General features: G+C 38.9%; 1 protein-coding gene across 18 annotated transcripts in view; it reads right to left on the bottom strand.

Moving 5' to 3' along the window:
* Window positions 1–22101, bottom strand: part of MYCBP2 (MYC binding protein 2) — a 298411-nt gene that overhangs the window by 92387 nt on the left and 183923 nt on the right. For 14 of the 18 annotated variants that reach the window (XM_090023921.1, XM_090023940.1, XM_090023966.1 and 11 more), the window contains 8 exons: window positions 21516–21688; window positions 20113–20257; window positions 19414–19626; window positions 16916–16971; window positions 16290–16405; window positions 12118–12215; window positions 4653–4769; window positions 3704–3844 (listed from right to left, as the gene is read on the bottom strand). In XM_090023921.1, the coding sequence (XP_089880047.1) occupies window positions 3704–3844; window positions 4653–4769; window positions 12118–12215; window positions 16290–16405; window positions 16916–16971; window positions 19414–19626; window positions 20113–20257; window positions 21516–21688 (1059 nt within the window). The remainder of the gene's footprint in view (window positions 1–3703; window positions 3845–4652; window positions 4770–12117; window positions 12216–16289; window positions 16406–16915; window positions 16972–19413; window positions 19627–20112; window positions 20258–21515; window positions 21689–22101) is intronic. The other 4 variants (XM_090024017.1, XM_090024044.1, XM_090024061.1 and 1 more) reach the window with 2 other exon arrangements.

Raw genomic sequence — 22101 nt, 5'->3', positions numbered from 1 at the left:
CAATTTGAAAAAAAAGAAAAAACAATATGACAACTTATTTAGAATACTGTACTTCCATATATAATTGGAACAGGTAAAATACACGAATGAGGTGGCTGATGTCCTTTTTTTGTTAAAACAGAAAGATGATGAAACAAACACATCAAATTGGCACAAATCTAAGAGGGCAATAAAACCAACATTTGTGCGATTGCCATTTATTTCACAAGTATTCAATTTAGTTCAATATACTGAATTGTAAATAACTTTGCTATTTATCTCGATTTGTTTTATTTGACTATAACGAAATGCAGACTTTCCATACATAAAACAACATCAAAAAATTTTTTTTTCTGGAACTCTTACAGTTTTGCATTGTTACTTTTGTGCTATTAGGAAACGTGAAAAGCAACAAAGATGAAATTATCTGCAGTAAAGAAGCAATGTGGTGGCTGTGAAACACTCAACGTAAAAAAACAAAACAAAACCCTAGTATCTCTCTTTTGTTTTATTTTTGAAACCATGCCTCCCTTTAGCCTATAATATGCTGAATACCAATTTAAATATATTGATTCAAACAGTTTCAAGAAAGAAAATTCTGTCAGTTTAAAAACTATGTTTGCAAACATGCAAGCTTGTTAACAATTAATCCCTTATTTAACCTTTCTTTTTCTTTACAGAAGAAACTGGAAAAAATGCTTTAATTTTAAATACAAAGTTTTTTGTTTTTATTTTAAAGAGCTGAAGGGATTACAACATCAAATCCTCTCATCTGTAGAAAAACAGTTCTTAGGAGAAATCTGCAGATTTTAAATAGCTTAATTCATTTGAATTTTCTGAAGCAGTATATCTTCCCTTTAATTATCATTCAACTATTTTAGTGTGGGTTTCTAGTTAAAATAAAATTAAAATAATGTGGTGGGGGGGAACCTTTTGGTGCTTCAATGACTATCAAAATTTCTCATAATACAAAGCAAACTTTCCCCCACACTAAAACTCTGCCATCTTGACCTGTGATCAGGAATTAAGCTAAATTCTTTTCTTCTTATGCAATGCTACTACAGAGAACATTCAGGAGTCAAAATTATTCCAGCCTAACATTTAAATAATACAGTAAGGATGACTGGGTGTAAATTAGTGTTCTACTTTCTGCTCCACCTGCTGCTCTGCTTTTTGTGCGGTTTGTCCCTTCCCTAATCGGCCACGCATCACAAACAGAGGTTGTCCATGCCACAAGTTGGTCACCCTTGGACTACAGAATGATATTCATGCATAATAGTATCATCCCAAATTCCAAACTAATCATCAGATTGGGACCTTTAACCCTGCACTTCAACTGTCTGTATATATTCCATCCCACCTACTAACCTAGCCCCTTCCTGCTTATTAATCAATTTTTCCCCTTTTAACTGATAAAGATCTAATAAAAGAGCATTCTGGACTCTAGGAATTCTTGTACACCAAATTTTTGAACAAGTGTGTGTGGATATATACAGACATCATATCCACACACATAATATTTTATCTTTAACAAGACCTTTTTGTGTGGAGTAGTCATAACAAAGTAATTTTCATTGTTTTTTTACTCCTTAGTAAATTTACCCTGTAGCAAGGACTGGACACATAACCCACCTACCAACTTAGTTACTCTGAATGGGCACTGTTACAGGGGTAGACCACTAACTGGCAAGGGAATCATTTTGAACTGCTAACAACTAGGAAAGCGAACACAGAACCAGTAAACTGCTTTAACTTACACCAGCATATCATCACTGCTCACTTTGAAGGCAAATTTACTTTGGTGTGGAGTAATTTACACTGGTATAAAGCTAGCATCCTTGTGTCCACTCCACTCCAGAATAAAACGTCAAATCATCTTGAAATAAATGTACTGTGTGTCTACATCCTGTGTCCTGGCTTCTATAACAATTTGTTTAAAAAAATGATAAAATGTAAAGGAAAATGTATGAGAATACCAACACTTCAGACACCTAAAAACTAGCATCACATGGTAACTACAGTTTATTCTACAAGACTTCAGCTGTTGAACTAGTTACTAATGTGGCTATTACCATTAGTGCAGGATATTGTATCATTTTGTTTTCTGTCATCGAAGTTTTAATGCAACTACTAATTTTCAGCTACTAAGGAAAACAAAACATTAACTCTTTTCTCATCACATCAGCTCAAATGGCAACCAAAACTAGGCTACAAGTCAGGGGTCAGTAACACTTTTGGGCAGAATGCCAAAAACGCCCACAATCTTGACTTGTAAGATGTTGGTGTGCCAAAGGTGGATAGTGGGGGAGCTGCAAGAGGCTCAATCCTTGTTGTGGAAGCATAGCCCCAGCCCTTTACGTGTTGTTTGCTCTGAGGCATGCATGCCACGCAAGTACCTTTGCGTGCCATGTTCTGGAACCTGTGCAGGGGGGTTGTCTACCCCTGTTATAAGTTCTTTTTTCCCCCGTAGGAAAGTTTCCGATAATTTTCTTTCTATGATCAATTGCACAAATGTTTCTCTTTTGGATGAAATGTCTGAACAAGATATGATGCACAAAAAGAGAAAAATCACAACACTTAATAAAATATCATTAGATAGTTCTTTGTTGTTCACATTAATTTGCTGACATGCTTATTCTACTACAAATATTTTGTCTTCATATCACGAGATATTATCTCTTTGGAAAGTGAATTTTTTTTCTGAGATGTGAGTGCATACATTCTATCCAAGAAAGAAAATTAATTTGCTATTATGAAGTTGTGTGTGTCCACCTGAAAAATACAGGCAATCAGGAGTCTACAATACAAGTGTGTAGAAGATATCGCTTTATAAAATTAAAAATGCACTAGCTTAAATAAGGCAAAGGTCTTGACCAAATTTCAGAGATTCTAAATCTGTCTAATTAAACACACCCATCACAACAGCATCCACATGGTTGATGGGTGGGGTAGGAGCATTCTGCTTCCCAGATGCAACAGGTTTTCCAAGATACATCTTATAACGTGAGTTGTAGTGGGAGATACCCAAATAAAAAAGTCTTTTATAAACATATTTTATTGGAAAGATAAAACAGAAAAAAATGTGGCTTTGTTGCAACTGATGGACAGTTTTAGATGTTTGTTCAACACAAGACAGGTTTAAGTTCTAGTGCTTGAAATGACTTTTATGAAATTAGACTGCCAGATATTTTGAAGCAATGTTTTTATTCATATTTTGTGTTGGGAAAGCCTTCAGATTTCTAGAATTTTTTTAGTAATGTTAGGATTTAAATATGAAATCCAGAAATATATCTACTTAGGAAAAACTAAAGAAGTTTATGGTTATTTCCAGTCTGAAACTCATCTTGCAACAACATTTCACTTAAGATGACAAATTGTTTTTGAAAGTATAGTCTTATAGACTATAACATTTTAGCCTTACATGAAAAATAATTTGTAGAGTACATTCTCTCCAATACTACTTTTTTTCCAGTGCATGACTGTATTCATGGTCCCTGAACCATTTCTCTTTTTTTTTTAAATGGAAAAAATGTTCAGCATAAAGGGCCTTAATCTGTTTACACTCCACCCTCATTACTGAGTAGCCCTCAAGAATTCAAGCATATATAAGGCAATTATTTCCTAATTAAAAAGTGATTCACCTTGAGATTGCCTTAATTAAAGAACGCCTTGTAATGAGGACAGAGTGTACTACTAATATTCTTCAAAGGCACCTTTTACTTACGTCAACAGGGACCAGAAGGCTCTTGCCAAGATGCTGGTTAAAAGAGAGGCACCAGGCTTCACTGTAACCATTCATGTTAGGAACATACTTCTTTATTGTCTCATCATTCAGTCTCAGCCATACACCATCATCATTGTGGATCTATGGGAAACAAGCAACAAAAACGAGCCATGCCCTCCTGTAACTGCTACATGGCCAGCAAAGACTAACAGATTGCAGACCAGGCAAGACAATGGTAGCATGAGAATTAAGCTCTGCACTGTTGTGATAGGAGATAAGGAAAGGTAGGGAAGAGAGTCTGGAGAAACTCAAAGCAACAAAAGAATGCTAAAGCAGTATGAAAGATACATCTCAAGAAGCTGAGTTTGAAAATTTATATCAGATGGTTAAAAAGAATTTCCTTTAGATTTAAAAAAATATCAATCATTAAAGCCAGATCTTTCCTCATAAAAAACTTGGTTCTCCCTACCTTTCATTATTTTTGTTTTATCACCACTGTCTTCATCACTTGTAAAAGTATCTGCTACATATGGAGTTATAAGAAAGAAGATACATGCACATTTACTCTAAAATGATGAAGTCTTTCAGAAATGTGAATGACAGGTGCATGATACTACTATCTACAATTTCCAACTTTTAAAGTAGTGCTTAATGATTAAACGTTAGAACATCCAGTCCCTCAAGATAAAATAGGAAATGATTCATGAAATGAATTCTAATGTAACTATCTCCTTTCTTCATACAACAGTCCTAAGATTTGTTTCACAAGTTTTAAAGTGAGTGAAAAAAATTATAAAAATAATACCAAGAAAAACTGGCAAAACTCTAAAGGCATAGATACTTAAATTATAAATAAGGCAACATCTAAACATGAAAATTAGACTGATCATTTACATGGATTAATTTTACAACTTCATCCCTGTTTCAACATAAGTTTCTTATGTATTACCTCGTCAATAAAAGTGATGGATCCATTGACTTTCACTATGCCTATTTGCTCACTCTGAAGGGAAGGGTGGCTACGGATACGAAGCCCTGCACTGTCCTTGGCCACAAATTTGCGAACCTAAGAGAAGCAAAGGAAGACAGTAAGGCAGAAAACAATTGGAACAGGGTACTCAAGAGTATGAAGAAACAGATTTAACAGATTCTGAGATGCTACAGTGATAAGATGGCAGTCTTAGAGTTACAGTTTGTTGCTAGTTTCCCATGGTTGTTGCATCACATTTTCTTTCGGTTTATAAAATATTAATGTTTTAAAAATGCTATGGCAAAACTTTTGTTCAACTCAGTATCTGAAAAGAACTCTCTTACATGAATATGGCAACGTTAGATTTCTATTAAATGGTATCATCAGAGTTCTTTAAGTTGCATGTCAGGCAAAGTTGTCTACTGTTTTTAAGGTAATGAACTGCGATAACTGTACAGCCTAGGATCACTGGTTCCCATTTGGTGCAACACCACAGAGCACTACTGAAAGCATTCTCTCTTGCTGGCTATTTGAAGAGGACTGGGATATTAGCTACATTAGATTAGATATGTTTAGGTACATACCTGATTAGATACATGAGATATGTTCAGCTATACAATGTTTCAAACGCCCATTTGAAGACAACTGAAGGTGACATGGTTCTTCATTTATCTGCAGCATACTAACTCAGCAACTTCTCCCTTCAAGTTTACATTAGATCTTCCTTACTGCTGTTCTGATTTGAAAATTGTTCCTTTGCATGCAACTATTCACTGCCCTTCTCCTATTCTACCCAATTACCAGATTCCTTTCCTAAACAAAGACCTTGAAGGCTACTGGTTCGAGACATGCAGGAAGTCAAGGGAGGTTGTGTAATTTTTACTCTTGCAGCCCATCTTTCAAAACTAACAGTTTTTTACTAAACCTTCCACAAAAAGCTGACATGAAAATATAGATTTTTTTTCAACTGACCTTTAAGAACAGATACATAAGGGGGGGGTGGGGGGGAAATCAGATAAATACAGATATTTAGGCCATTTGACATAAATGCTCTTTTTAAAGAAAAAAATCATTCCCTAAAAGAATTCATGTTTTTTACTACAGTTTTCACTGGAATGTGTTTTCACAGAAAAAGTAACACTAAAACGTTATTTATATACTTGTTTTGTAAGTTTAATTTACTTAAAAACTGACTGTATTTCAGCTTGGACACAGATTTGTTGCCAAATCTATGGAAACTAACACGCTAAGATAACCTATTAAAACCTGATTCATGAAGTATTTGTGTGATTCATACAATGGATAAGTAATAATGGAGGGTAGGGAAAGTAGTACGACATGTAATCTATGACAGGTTTAACTACAGCTTACAGATATACAGCTGATTGGATGGATAGTCCACATCCCCCATCAGACAATTACTGGTCTGATGTCACCTAGTAATGGCTTTAAGTAGATGAGACTCAGGCCTCCTGACAGATTATCCTGAAGAAACTACACTATAGTAAAGATAACAGTTCCACACCTACCGCTCTACTCAAGACACAACTTGAATGCTCTGTTAGTGTCTTTTCTCACAGTGTAACCCTTATACATAATATTATAATCTAATGGTTGAACCACAGAATCACAGAAGTAGGGCCGGAAGGGACCTTGTAGATCTTTAAGTCCGACCCCCCACTGGGTGGAAGAAAAACTGGGCTTAAATGACTCCAGCCAGGTAGGCATCAAGCCTCTTCTTAAAGATCCCCAGGGTAGGAGCCAGCACCATTTCCCTTGGAAGTTGGTTCCGGCTCCTAGCTGCCCTAACTGTGAAGTAGTTCTTGTGGATGTCTAATCTAAACCTACTCTCCAATAATTTGTGTCCATTATTCCTTGTCATGCCAGAGGGCACTAGGGGAAACAGTGTCTCCCCCCAAACCCTTCTGGTCCCCCCTAGTGAGTTTATAGATGATCACCAGGTGCCCCCTCAGCCTTCTTTTGTGATGGCTGAACAGGTTTAGGTCCCGCAGTCTTTCACTGTAGGGTCTGCTCTGTTGTCCCCGGATCATGCGGGTGGCCCTCCTCTGGACCCTTTCAATGTTGTCCACATCTCTCCTGAAATGGGGTGCACAGAACTGGATGCAGTACTCCAGCTGTGGCCTGACCAGCGTTGCATAGAGGGGGAGGATCACCTCCCTGGCTCTACTTGAGATGCACCTGTGGATGCACGACAAGGTCTGGTTAGCCCTGCCAACCATGAGCTCGCATTGTTGGCCCAAGTTCATCTTGGAGTCAATAATGACTCCAAGATCCCGTTCTGCCTCCGAGCTCTCAAGAAGGGAGTTTCCCATTCTATAAGTGTGCTGCTAGTTTCTACTGCCTTAAGTGCAGCACCCTGCACTAGTCAGTATTGAAATGCATCCTGTTTATGTTAGCCCACTCCTGTAACCTATCCAGATCTTGCTGCAATCTTTCCCTCCCTACTAGCGTGTTCACCTCACCCCAAATTTTGGTATCATCAGCGAATTTAAACAGGCTGCATTTCACCCCGTCGTCCAAATCGCTGATGAAGAAATTGAACAGCACGGGCCCAAGGACCGAGCCCTGGGAGACTCCGCTGCCCACTTCCCCCCAGACTGAATATGACCTGTCCACCACCACCCTCTGAGTACAACCCTTGAGCCAATCTGCAATCCATCTGACTGTGTAGGCATCAATGCCACAGTCACCTACTTTTTTTTAATGAGGATGGGGCGGAAGACGGTGTCAAAGGCCTTGCTGAAGTCTAGAAAGACTACGTCCATGGCGACACCTGCATCCATTGCCTTTGTGACCCGATCATAAAAGGCAATCAGGTTGGTCTGACATGACCTGCCCCTAATGAAGCCATGCTGCTTGCCCTTGAGCATCATCCCTGAAGCCGGCCCATCACAGATGTGCTGCTTGAGGATCTTCTCAAAGAGAATGCTAACCAATATTAAAAATTAACCCTGAAGTCACTACAGTTAACATACATTAAAACAACTTTGCATTAAAAAAATCTGCAAATTATTTCCTCCTCTGCACTTCCAAAAGCAATCCTAATTCTACCCATTTATACTACCTTGTATGGTTGGCAGAATGTTGGGTAAGTTCCACTGCTAAGTTGAGTTGCATTCCATAGATTAATTCAAATAAATAAATAAATAAAAAAGGATGAAAGGTTTTTGGAGAGATCATATTTTCTATACAGTATATCAGTTGCTCTCCTCTGGAATCACTTTGTTTAGACATACAGAGAAAGTGCATAAAACTGGACACATTGTAACTGAGCGCTCAACAGCAATAAGTAGAGTGGAATAATTGGTTCTCATGTCTTATTTATAATGCCCTTATCAATGCATCCACAAATATCTCCATTTTATTATAGTATCAATTCTTAGTAAAATGCCCTGCAATTATTTATTTTCACATTTTTCAGCATAATTCCTTGATTGATTCATTGATCAAATAAAGTGTATTTTTACAACTGAAAAAACCCAAACAAAATCCCCATAGGAGACAGGCATATAAAGAGTGACAAAATACTAAGAAAAAAATCTTTAATGCACTTATTATTGATACAACACCTAGAAGCCCCAGTCAGACCAGAATTCCACTATGCTATGTGCTCTAAGCATAGAACAAAAAGATGGCCCCTGCCCCAAGACAGATAAGTATAAGAAAACAATGAGATGACATCGATCAGCATTATAAAGTTGTACTCTTGGTCGAGGCCTAGTCATCAAATTTTTTGCAGGCAACCTAGCAAAGACTTCAGGAAAATAATGAATTATTTTTGCAGATGTTTAGAGAGAGCACTTCAGGAAGCACAGAAATTTTTTAAGATTTAGCAGGTGAGTGAAAGAGCTGACCCCAGAGTCCAAACAAAGAAGTCAGTCTACCTCTTGTTTCTGAACAAAAATAAAAGATATGGGGGGAAAGAGATTATGAAGGACTTTGAAAATTAAAGTACTTATGTTTGATGTGATATGGAAAAGAGAATGAGTGAGGTGGGACATGCACTATATAAATGATCTTTGCAGCATCATTCTGAATGGTTATCAGTAGTACAAGGCTACATTTGCCAAGGCAAGCAAAAAAAGAAGGCACAAATTGATGAGAGGCAGGGTGAGAGCTTTTGCTGTGTGATGGTTAGGGAACACTGTATTTTAGATGCTATATAAAAGGAATCTGTATAATTTAAAAACTAAACTGAGCATGAAGATGAAGTAAAAAGCCATTCCCAGGTTACAGGCTGGAGTGAAAGGCAGAATGGTCATCTTAAGTGACTGAGAAAGGAAAAATCACAGGAAATAGCTGTGGGGAACAGTTGGAGATTTGACCATGCTGAATTCCAGGCAATGAAGAATCAATGAGATGTTGGAGACAGACCTATACTTCAGTAAGGACAAGAGACAGTTCTGGAGACGGATGCCAGCCCTCAGCACAGAGATGATAGCAGAACTAGTGTTTGCAGATGAGACTGCAAAAAACACAATCCAGATGAAGAGAGAAAGAGATAAAAGAGTTAGCTCCATGAATCCCCCCCACCACCCAGCAAACTGGAGAATACTTCAAAGAATACATTCAAAAGAACAATTAAAGGAATAGCAGAGTAAGCCAATCTAGTCACAGGTACTGCTGCCACATACCTTCCACAGAGCAAGAGCATGAATACAAGCAGCAAATACTGTGAGAGCAAAGCTGTTAAAGATGATGGAGAATGGGAAATGAAAAAGACAAGGAAAACAATAAGTCATCAATACTGATGGCTGGGAAATCACTGAATGGCCACAAGATTTGGGTGTCAATTTATCACCAATGACCATTTTCAACAGAAAGCTTGATAACCTAACCTACTAGGTAACTCTTTCCTTGCCCACTGAAACTCCCAGCAGTCTGCCTGATAGTAATATTTTCAGGTAATTATAGTAGGTACAACAAAAATACCAACGTACTTTAAAAATAATCCACTTAAAATGGATCTGATGGGAAATGGGAAAAAGGGAACAGGAAGGGAAAATGCAGAGAAGCATAGGTACGACTGAAGAAGTTACTCAATGGGGCAGACAATCTAGTGATACATGATGCTGAAAAGGCTGTAGTACTCAATGCCTTTTTTTACCTCTGTCTTCATCAGCAAGGTCATCTCCCAGACTATTTCACCTGAAAGCAGAGGTTTTTTGGGAGAAAGGTGGGAAGAGGAAGGGGAAGTGAGCAGCCAACAGTGGTGAAAAAAAAGTTAGGGACTATTTAGAAATGCTAGACATGTACAAGGCCACGGGGCCAGATACAATGCACCTGAAGGTGCTGAGGTAGTTGAAGGATGCGATTGCAGAGCCATTGGTCACTACTGTTGAAAACATGTGGCAGTTGGAGAGGTAACTGATGATTGGAAAAGGGCAAATATATTGCCCATCTTTAAGAAAGGGAAAGAGGGAACTACAGATCAGTCAGCCTCACCTCAGTCCTTGAAAAAAACATGGAATAGGTCCTCAAAGCAATCTATTTCTAAGCACTTGGAGGAGAAGGTGATAAAGAACAGTCATCTTGGATTCACCAAGGACAAGTCATGACTGACCAATCTGATTGCCTTCTATGACAAGATGACTGGCTTTGTGGATGCAGGGAGACCAGTGGGTTTGATATACCCTGACTTGACCAAGGCTTTTGACACAATTTTCCACAACATTCCTACAACCAAGCTAAGGAAGCATAGGTTGGATAAAGGGACTTTAATGTAGATAGAAAGCTGGCTGGATCATCAGGCTCAAAGGGTAGTATAATCAATGGTTCGATATCTAGTTTGATATCTAGTTGCAGCCAGTATCAAGTGGAGTGCCCCAGGGGTCACTTCTGGGGCTGGTTTTGTTCAATGTTTTCATCAATGAACTGGAATATGGGATAGGATGCATACTCAGCAAGTTTGTGGATGACACCAAGCTGCATAGAGTAGCAGACATGCTGGAGGGTAAGGGTAGGATTCAGACAGACCTAGGCTAGGATTCAGACAGACCTAGGCAAATTGGAGGATTGGACCAAAAGAAATCTTATGAAGTTCAATAAGGACAACTGCAAAGTCCTGCACTTAGGATGGAACAATACTGTGCACTGATCTAGGATGGGGGCCAACTGGCTAAGCAGCAGCTCTGCAGAAAAGGACCTGGGGGCTACAGTGGACAAGCAGAATCTGAACCAAGAGTTGGCACTTGTTGCAAAGAAGGCTACCAGCATTAATACGAATGTTGTCAGCAGATCAAGGGAAGAGGTTCTTCTCCTCTGTTCAGCACTGGTGAGGCCACATCTGGAGTATTGTGTCCAGTTTTGGACCTCCAGTACAGAAAGCAGGTGGATAAGTTAGAGAGAGTCCAGTAGAAGGCAACAAAAATAGAGGGTTGGGGAACATGGCTGAAGGAACTGGGTTTATTTAGTTTGTAGAAGAGAAGATTAAGGGGGGGATTTAATAACAGCCTTCAACTATCTGAAGGGCAGTTCCAAAGAAGATGGAGCTAGACTGTTCTCAGCGGTGGCAGATGACATAAGGAGCAATGGTCTCAAGTTGCAGCAAGGGAAGTTTAGGTTAGATATTAGGAAGAATTTTCTTACTAGGAGGGTAGTAAGACACTGGAACAAGTTACCCAGAGAGGTGGTGGAATCTCCATCCTTGGAGGTTTTTAAGACCTGGCTAGACAAAGCTTTGGCTGGGATGATCCAGTTGGGGATGGTTCTGCTTTGAGCACGGGTTGGACTAGATGGCCTCCTCAGATTTCTTTCAACCTTGATTTTCTATGATTGTAAGTGAAGAGATGAAAAGAGGAGAATGCAACCAAACAAACAGCAAAGGCAAAAATAACATCAAAATAAGAGTTTCAGAGCTTATTGCAAACATAAGTGGATGAAGATTCTTGCTCAAACTGTTTCTGTAGCTGCCCTTGTTGGCTTCAACCTGTAATTTTTTGCTCTGAACCCAGTACTGTTTGCCTACCCTGTATTATAAATACAGCACCGAACACAAGACATTATTACTTGTCTGGCGAACAATCTCAGGGTTGTTAAATGACAGCTGTGCGTTTGGGTGTCATACCAAGTGGAAGCCAGTTACTGTGAAAATTTCAAATCTAATGGAAGACAAAGTTCTTTGTGTGAATCTGGTATCTTATATTAGACCAACTAAAATAGTTGGAAAACAATTATTAAGCAAGCTTTTGGGTTCAAAAACCCTTCATCAGGTTCTCTAATGGAAAACCCTTCATCAGGAATCTAATGGAAAGAATTTAAGCAACAAGAAAAGTCTTGAAATATCTTCCCTTTTTTATGTGTAGACATTCAAAAACTAAAAGTAGTTTAAAAAAAATATTCTGATGTATATTTTGTAATTACCATCTCAACATGCTAACATGTGCAAAGAAACTGAATTATTTGAACCATTAGTTCTCCAAACCTTGTTTGGCTGAGGTTCTGCTTTTGGTTTGACCAGCTGAGTTCCAGGTGGTATCATTCCTTTTGGAGGATCTTTTACCTTCACTTCTAATCCAGCATCTGTAATCAAACAAAGGTTAATGGTGAAAGTTAAATATGAAAATTAAAACTGTTGTAAAGGCACATATTGCAATCAGATGACTTAACTATTATTTCTGACCTGAGTATCTAGTATGCTGTAAAATGCTGTCTTGCTCATTAATGCACAAAGTGACCCAAAGCAGTATAAATGATACTAAATTCATGAACTTCAGGTGTGCTCAATCAGACAAATAAACCAAACAAAACAATGTTTATTCTTTATGAAAAGGAGAATCCTCTTCATAAAATCTGCTGAACAATATTAATCAGAGGCAAAGTGTTTTGGTGTCAGGTAGATATGTTGCACACAAACCTTTTCTGATGTGGGTAAGTATATCTTTAACAGGGGACAAGCAGTTCTGTTTTAACTGTGGAACAATCCAGCATCTAAGCACCTATTATAGCCCGAGGATAGGTCCAGATGGAGTACTGTACCTTTGTCTTGGGACAGCAGGTCAAGAAGCAATAGGAGAGAAATGCAGTCTGACCTGGTTAAGTGGAAGGTCTTGGAATCAAGGTTGTCTGGATAATCAGGCTAATTTGGGACTGGTTCTCATGCATCTTTTTAACCTATGGAGTCAGGGAACTGAAGGGATATAATAGATCTTTCTACAGTGGCATCAGAAGGGGAACCTGAACTAAGACCAGCCCTGGAACAAAGAACTGGCACTTTGTTTGAAACCATGCTGCAAACAGGTCTTATCACTGGAAGACCCTATCAAAAACGGGCAAAAGAATGGAATTCTTGATCTCCCACTCTTTGTAGGCAGATCAGACATGACTTAAATCATCTGCTGTCACACTGCAAAGACTAGAGAGGTAAACAGCGAAAAAGGCAACTTGATGGCAGATAAACCAACAGCTTAACTGGAGTGCCTCTTTCTTGAATGAGAGGCTGGTGGGTATCTCCAAAATCTCACCAAAAGGGACAGGGAAAAAAATTAAACAACAAATGTCTTTTTGACAGGAAGAGGAAATAAGTAAAACAAGTAAAGAAGCAAAGCAGAGAGGTATTTGAAAGATACTGAAGAACAGAATGTGTGATCTACCCTTTCACTTGGTGGTGTTGGAGGGAGTCTCAGACTAGGGACCAGAATGTGCATTATTGAGTACTGATTTGGTTTAAAAAAGGGGGGGGGGGAGGGAAGGAATAAAAGGCTCCATGAGAGCTGAGGGGCTGAGTACACTCACAAATAAAAATGTGTGAATGTGAGCTTGAAGGAAGAATGCTTTCATACTCTGAATAAAACAAAAGAACTCCAGAAGAGGAAGGGACCTCACTGCTAGGGACAGCCATTACATGAACTGGTTGAAATGATCAGAAACTGGTTTAAACCTGTAACAGAACAGATGTTCAGTGCACACAAACCAGTTTTAGAATGGCTAAAATTGGTTTAAGATAAACCCGGCTGAATGTAATATCAGACTTAACTGATTTGGATCAAACTGGTTTATGCAATGTTGGTTCCAGACCCCTTGCTGGTTTAAGTTAAATCAGACTCTCTCAGCAACCCAGCATATTCTCTGTGCTGGCAGGGCTCTCTGCTCCACAGCAGGGCTGGCCCCTCCCCTCTGCTCCTTGGCCGCAGCTCAGCAGAGACTTGCAGGCACAGCAGTGTTTACCTGTCTTCTCCCTGCTAAGCAGAGATTATTCCCTCTTCCCGTCTGCCTTATGCAGACATCTCAGCATTAGCTAGCAGATCACATGCTGGCTACAGTCCATGCTGTGGGAGACGGCCAAGACAGACAGGCTTTTTGGAGCTCATCAACAGGTAGCTTAATGTCCTTCCTTGGAAAAGCTGTTTTAGAGCAGCTCCCCCCCTCCACCCCCTGCCTTGCCAAGAGCTGTCTGTGTATTTGCTAGCAGACCACATGCTGGCTATGTTGCTGAATCAGCAGGTAGAATCAACAGATAGCTGGTAATGTTTCTGTTTTTTTCTTAATGGGGTGATAAACACTAATCAATTCCCTGCTGGGCTAATCAGAGCATCCTGCTGGGGCCTCAGCTCAGTGGTGTCCAAGGGAAAGAAGGACTGCTTTAGCTGCCCCCAGCTTCTAGCCTAAGCCACTGCAGGTATGTGCCTGCATGTCTAGGATGTCTGTGCCATTACAAAGTGATTTAACCTAACCAGGTTAGACTAATCTACAAAGATTGAATCAATTCAGGCTCAGGCCTTTTAAATGTCTCTAGCCTAGGGGGTCACAAATGGAGGACTATTTTTAAACCTACTGAACTTTTTCTTGAAAATCTCTGATGGAGAAAATTCCTTCAGTTCCCTAGGCGGTTCACAGCATCATCCTACAGTTCTTACAGTTAGGAAGTCATTCCTGAGATTTCATCTTTACAGTATTTTAAAACTATTACCCCTATTCTCACCTGCTACAGAGAGAAAGACATCAATTTTCTCCTCTCCTCTAGAAAGCTTTTCAAGTATTTGAAAACTGCTCTCATGCCAAACCTTTTTCGCCACACTAAACATACTTTCCTCAAACTTTCCTCATACAACTTGATTTCCATCCCCTTTATCATCTTTGCTGCTTTCCTCTAGACTTCATCCTGTTCCTTTATGTCCTTATAATAGCTGCATTCAAAACTAGAAAACTACATTCTAGCTGAAGACCAACCTGTACTGAACATAGTACTATCACCTCCCATGTCTTACAAGCAATTCCACCATTAATGCAGCTAGTTCCTCCAGAACTCTGAGATGAATTTCATCAGCTCATGTTGACTTAAATCAATTCAAGTTTGTCAAAAGTTCTCTGCTGCAATCTTAATTTATTATTTTCAGAATTCTCCCATTTTCTGTTTGTTTATATTGTTAGTCTCCATGTTATAGCTTTATTTTTTTTTAATGAAAACTGAAGCAAAGTAGGCACTTGAGCAGTTCTGACTACTGCATATTTTGGTTAATAGCTCACCTCCTTGAGCAAAAGGCTCTTTTTCCCTTGTCTGCCTTTCCACCTGACACATTTAAAGAACCCTTTTTAAAATGCTTAAATTTAGCAAGAATGTCTAAATACAGACACTTTCTCTTCTTGTCTTCCTCAAAACTTACATACTGTGTACATGCTTAGAATCATAGAAAATTGGGGTTCAAATGCAACTTAAAAGGTCATCTAGTCCAACCCCTTCTTCAAAGCAGGACCATACCCAACTACATTATCCCAGCCAAGGCCTTGTCTAGGCGGATCTTCCGTGGATGGAAAGTCCACAACCTCTCTGGGTAACCTGTTCTAGTGTTTTACACCCTTCTAGTGAGAAGGTTTTTCCTACTATCAAACCTAAACTTCCCTTGCTGCAACTTGAGAACACTCCTCCTTGTTCTGTAATCTGCTACCACTGAGAATATTCCAGCTCCACCCTCTTGGAAGGTGAAGGCTGCTATTAAATTCCCTTTTCAGTCTTCTCTTCTCTAGACTACATAACCCCAGTTCCCTCAGTTTCTCCTCAGAAGTCATATGCGCCAGCCCCCTAACCATTTTCATTACCCTCTACTGGACTCTCTCCAACTTGTCTACATTCTTTCTGTAGTGGGGGGCCCAAAACTAGACACGATACTCCAGATGTGCCCTCACCAGTGCTGAATATGGGGGAATAATCTTGTCCCTTGATCTACTGGCAACACACCTAACAATGCAGCACAGTATGTAACTAACCTTCTTGGCAACAAAGGCACACTGTTGGTTCATATTCAGTTTACTGTCCACTATAACCCCCAGGTTTTTTCTGCCATTACTAGACTGTTACTTAGTCAAGGATGAAGTGCACTAATCGTTACTCTCATTTTCCTACATTCATATCTGGTTATAGCCTTACATGGTTAGTCCTAAGAATGTACAATTTTTCAACTGTTTTCAATTTTTGATAATAGTGAGTAGTTTGTTCTATGGGTGGTGAGAAAAGAGACTGGATAACATGCTTTTGATCCAAGAGCTATAGGTAATTTTTGCTATGAATATTACATTCACTTAAAACCTCAGAAAAATACTGTAGATGAATACCAACTGAACACTTGTTGCTGTTGTGTAAAGATAATGAAAACCAAATACCTATTTCAATGCCATCTATAGTAACATGAATAGTGTAGAGACCAACAGCTCCTGGAGTCCAATTAGCACAGTAAGTGCCATCATTGTTGACTCTAATCAACATGTTTTCACTGGGTCTAGAACAAATAAAACAATTTTGAAATAATTAACCAAATATCAGCCTCGTGAATATCTTCTGAAATATACTGTTTTACTTATTTATTTTCCATTTTTATTCCACAGCATTCATACAATCGTTTTGTTGCCTTAAATTTGTCTTAACCATGTTAAACATCTCTGCAATAAATAAGTGTGATCTCCTACTCAGACTGAATTCAAGTGAAGAATTCACACAAGTAAAATGCGCATTCAACATTTTTATGCAAAATTCCCTGTAGTTTTACGAAATATAAAAAGAAAATGTACTTTTGAAGTTTCCTCATACAGCAAATGCTTTCCAGAATTTTGACACCCAAGTCAACCAATCTGGAATACGTCTATTTTAGAGTTAAAACACATAGCTCTGACATCAATAAGATTTAAATAGTGACAGTTAAAGAAAATTCTGTGCAAGTTTTTGTTTGTTGTTGCTGTTCTTTGGGGGTTGGCGGGAGTTGTTGTTGGTTTGTTTGGGGGGTTTTTTTTACCTCTTAGGCGTCGGTGAGGCAAAGCGCAATTCTTCAAAAGAATAATTTTCATAAGCCTGTGAAACAAAATACATAAATCACATTCTATAACAAAATCTTGCACTTGATCAATACTATTATAGTTTTAATGTAAAACAAAAGTTTCTCAAATATAGAAATTGAATTGGTTGTGCAACATGAAGTGTTAACAGGGAAACCAATACAAAGTTGCACACAATCTGTGAAGTGTTCTTTTTGGGTGTACCTTTACTCATGTAAATTCAGGAATAATCCCTCTGACAAAAACTGGAATTCTAGGGTTGGAACAGATCTCAAGCATCATCTAGTCCAGTCCCCAGATTCAGCTTTGCTTGTGTTCCTGAATCTATTTGTGAAGACCCAGACTCTAGGGCTAAAGCAGATCTATCTTCATTTATAATCCTTAAGCCATCTGCAACCATTCATTTGAATGATTACAGTATACTAGGTAGGAAGCCCAGCTATTAGAAGTTAGATGATGATTATCAGTTTATTTCACATAGGCTAAACAGCCATGAGAAGTTAACTTATTTTGGTTAAAGCCAAACCAGGGCAGAGATAAAAAGACTGTATCAATTCTATTCCCTTAAACTAGGGGCTGGCAACCTAAGGCATTTGAACAGGATCAGTTCACAAAGGCACTGGATACAGTCCGCAGTTAGGGGCTTCAGTGGGGGGGGGCCCTACCACCACTGCAGCTGAGCAGCTACTTGCTTAGCCTGTACTATGGCTGGTAGCTTTCCCTGCTCCACAACCAGGTGGTGGGGAGAAGCAGCAGCAGCATGTGGGTTCTAGTGCCAGCTCATCTCAGATCTGATTTGATTCATTCTAGCCCACCAGGTAAAAATATTGCTGATGACTGCTCTAAACTGATCTCTCTTAAGCAAGGGAATTCTTTCTAGGTTGCAATCACAGGTATTTAAAAAAATGTCTACAATATAAAAATTGGAGACAATTCTATGAAGCGAGAAAGAATGAAGTATTTTAAATAATCCTTTAAAAAGTCACTATGAATTGTGTTAAAACTGGACAAACCTTTTGGCTTTGATTTTTTATTTAAAGACTGTGGGTATTAACATGCTCTTTACTCATACATGCAAAACCTGTATTGATACAGTATTGATACAGCATAATTAAACATATTAATGCATAATGTTATTCCTTATATGCCTTATGCTATAAAGCAGGCTATGACTACATCCAGTTATGAATTCCATTATGTATTTATGGAGGAAACATTTCTCAGCTCATCTACTTAATGATATTCTAGAAAGTCATCCTATATGAGAAAGGTGTTTGAGGCCTTGTTGAAGGGCTATTGCTCAGAGCCACCTTGACAGCAATGTGAACTATGAATTTTGCATGATGTAGTACTGACTCATGACCCCAATAAAAAACAAAACAAATACTTTATAACAACTGGCTCATCTGCTGTCCAGGTGTTCAGAGACTATTGAAGAATGAAACACAGCTATGCCAGAAGCAGCACTAGCTATTGATGCTCCAGAGAGACTAATGCCCATGTTGCTGCTCTGTGAATTTCTGATGCGCTCCTTTCTTAAGGAAGAAGAGGAGAAGAATTTGATGAACAGAAATGTGCACTAGATAAAATGACCTCTCTCAAAATCGGCCAGGTTGTGAATGCTGTCCTTGATTTGCCACTCCTAGTAAGGACTTGGAGAAAACCCAAAGCTGCAGATAAACCAAAAACTACTACACAGTCTTGATAGTCATTCTGTCCTGTTTAGAAGCTGGGGCATGCTCTATGCATGTATGGAGACCAGGAACCTAGCATCTTGCAGGTCAAAAATAATAGGTCAATCCTAAGAATCTAGCACTGTAATTATGGGTTTAGGGATACTATTCTAAACTTAGATGTGGCAAGTTGGAAGCACTGAGAACTTTCAAGTTTAGGAATTAAATCACTATCCTCCTTTTTATTTGGGTGTCAGGAAATTGGAACAAAAATGTTTTCCCCTTGTACTAAGGCGGTGCTTCTATTTCTCCTATGTAGTTAGTTCCTTGCCAAAATAATTCCATGAAAAGGGACAGGAAAGCAGGGGGAGAACTAGCATGACTTGCATAGACCACCAGTAATATTTTAGATCCCAAATGTCTGCCGTTACCAGGTTCTATGCTCCATGACAGGAAGAATGGCTTTTTTCAAAATTTTCTTTTGCTCAACTTATTAGACACATAACTGTGTTAAAACTTTATGAAACAGGTAGGTCCTTTTAAAAGTATTTAATACATATGTTACTGATTAGAATGTTATTCTGTCTGCACATAATAAATGTAATTCAAGCTATTACCACTGACACCCGAACAACTATTTAAGTTTTGAGCTATATTCTACATCTATGAAGCTCATGTCTAATGAACACCATTCTTTCCCTCCCCACTCATCTTACAAAACGCTATTTTATAAGTTCATCGGAAAATAGTAACTAATAACTGCATTGCTGGAATGACTAATTTACCTTCATCATTGTAATAGCAATATATCGAGCTTCTTTCACTATCATAGGTTCATAAGAAGCATCAAGTTTTGGTGAAGGGAGTCCTCCAAAGGTCATGTCAGTGACTGGGGAAGCAGCTGCTGCAGGACTTCCTGGTATCCTTTGGAGTTTTTTCACTTGTTCATGTTGCAAAGATGTTTTTTTCTGGGAAACAGGAATAGCCTTGACCTCCACCTACCAAAAAGCAGTAAGAAGCAAAAAACTAATGAATAAGAATTTTCATTTTCTTTTTTGCTTCCTTTTCCATTTCCCTATTCAAAATCTTGTTCCGCATTTCCCACTACTGCTTTTCTCAGATGCCTTTATTTCCTTTTCTACATACGCTTGGTATTTCACTACTACTTCCATTTTTTTGTATTAAAAGTTCTAAGAGACCTTATATAAAAAAACCCATCTAAATCTCAAAAGACTGTTTTACCCGTAGACTTACGCTCACTCCCTCCCATCTCTCCTCATTTTAGGATCTGAAATTCTGGTAAGCACTATAACAAGATGATATTTTCATAGGAATAGTAAGGAAATTAATTTAGACTATAAATTTATTTTTTGTTGTTCAATCACTGACCCCACCTTGCAATATATTTTTTGTTCCACAAAAGATTGTGACAAAAACGCATACTGAAAGACAAGCCAAGGTGATTATAGTTTGTAAACAGTTACCTTCATATTTGGAACATGAACAACATCTCCATATTGATCTTTTGTCTGCACTGTAATAACAGTAGGCCAACCGCATCGGATGTCATCCTTATTTAGAATCAAAGATGTCTTTTGAGGATCAGCATATGAATCTGGCTGAAGCCATCTACAGCAAAGTTAATGTACAAACATTTAATGTTTAAAGTGTTTCCCATTCTTTTCAAATCACAAAGATTATCAACTCCTGTCCCTCTAACATTAAAACATTTACCTTAAATTGCAATTAAGGATGTACAAATCAAACTCTGAAGCACTGTATTTATTTGAATCCAAGATGGCTTTGAATTCAAAATGTCCCCCCAAATTAAGTTTATACATGGAAAATTATAAATTTCTTACTTTTCCAAGTAAAGAATCTAATTATTGGACTGTCACCTTACACTGATCCCCCTCACCACTGTGGCAAGAAAAGTAGCAGTAGAAGGGCAAGCAGCTAGAAGGCAAGTGGCGGGTGGGGGAGTAGGAGGGCAGGCAGTCCAATACCAAGCCTTTGCCCTCCTGCACTTTGCTTCATCCCTGTGCCATCCAACCTACCCCGACCTGCACCGTGTCCCCACGTGCCTTTCTCCCCCTGGTGTCTGCCCCCCCCACTCACATATGCCTCACAATCCCACCTTGTCTTCTCCCCGCCACTTGCCCCTCTCCTTCTTCTCATGCTGCACTCCTGGATGGCTCTATGGTGGGGTGTTGGTTGCTCCCTGGCTCAGCAGAAAGCCAGGAGCACTGCAAGATCCAGCACAAAGCCAGGGAGCAGCAGGGCAATCAGCTCAAGCCAAACAGCAGTAAGACCCAGCACTAATTCTTGTTCCACTCTCTGGCTCCGTGCTGGGCCCTACTGTTCTCTGGCTTTGTGCTGATTCTCTATGCACTCTCTTGCTCCCTGCTGAACCAGAGAGCTACAGGAAAAGCAGTGCTGGATTTTGGACTACTCTCTGGTTTGGGGTTGACTCTCCCACTGCTCCCTGGCTCAGCAAGCAGCCAGAGAACAGCAAGGGAATCCGTTAAAAGGGGAGCAGAACAGGGCTCGGAGCTGCCTGCAGGTACTCAATTCTAAGACAAGACTTCATTATCCCCATGATGAACGGGAGAAAAAATACTAGTCTTAGAATCATATAAAATATGGTACTTACAGATTTTTCTAAACATGCTTGTTATGGAGAAAAAAATCTAGGAGCAATTTAACAGCTTTCCTTTATGCTGATACTAATACTATACAACCATAAAACTACAAAAGATATTTTAAAATTTTAGTACATAATTAAAATCAAAGTCATAAGCAAACTAAAATATTTGAAGTCTCTATTTTACTGCAGCTGTAAAAACAAATATGAAAAATGAAGTTACAGGCCCACAAGTTATATTACCTCGCAAGCCGTCCACCACTTGATCCTGGTACACAGGTAATGAAATCCTCCAAAAAGGATTGTTCATTGCTTTGCATCTGCAGTGGAAGGTTCCCTTCAAGAGCTTCTATTATTGTTGGTGAATGAGACAGTGCTAAGCCTTTTCCAAGAATGCCTGAGTGAGATTTACACACCTTTTGGAATAAAAATTGAAAGTATTTTCAGCCAAATAAACATCTTAAATTTGACAGTTTTCCATTAAGTAACAATAGCAGACAGTCTCAGTCTTGATGAGAATGTGGAGATCACTGAGAAACTCTTATCTTTTGCAGGAAATAGATGGTACTCCTCTCTCCATCTCCACTATCTTTTGTTCAGTCTGAGCAATTTTGATTCATGTAATCTCACAATACATGAACCTCAGGGACAGTACTTAAAAAAGGAAGGCCAGGAAAAGTACAAAGCAGTAGAATGTACTGAATACCCAGTAAATTAGTATCAGTGCTCCACCAGTATAGGCTTCCTTTGAATTAATACATATTTACCCCCTGGACAGCTGATAAAAGCATAATTTCCTAGATACTCCTTGTTGACCCTGAACAATTTC

The sequence above is a fragment of the Crocodylus siamensis genome, chromosome 1 (assembly GCF_052110815.1).
Source record: "Crocodylus siamensis isolate JL-2025a chromosome 1, ASM5211081v1, whole genome shotgun sequence".
NCBI classification, from domain to species: Eukaryota; Metazoa; Chordata; order Crocodylia; family Crocodylidae; genus Crocodylus; species Crocodylus siamensis.
The sequence above is the reverse complement of the archived record's forward strand: the minus strand, read 5'-3'. Positions and strand labels throughout refer to the sequence as shown.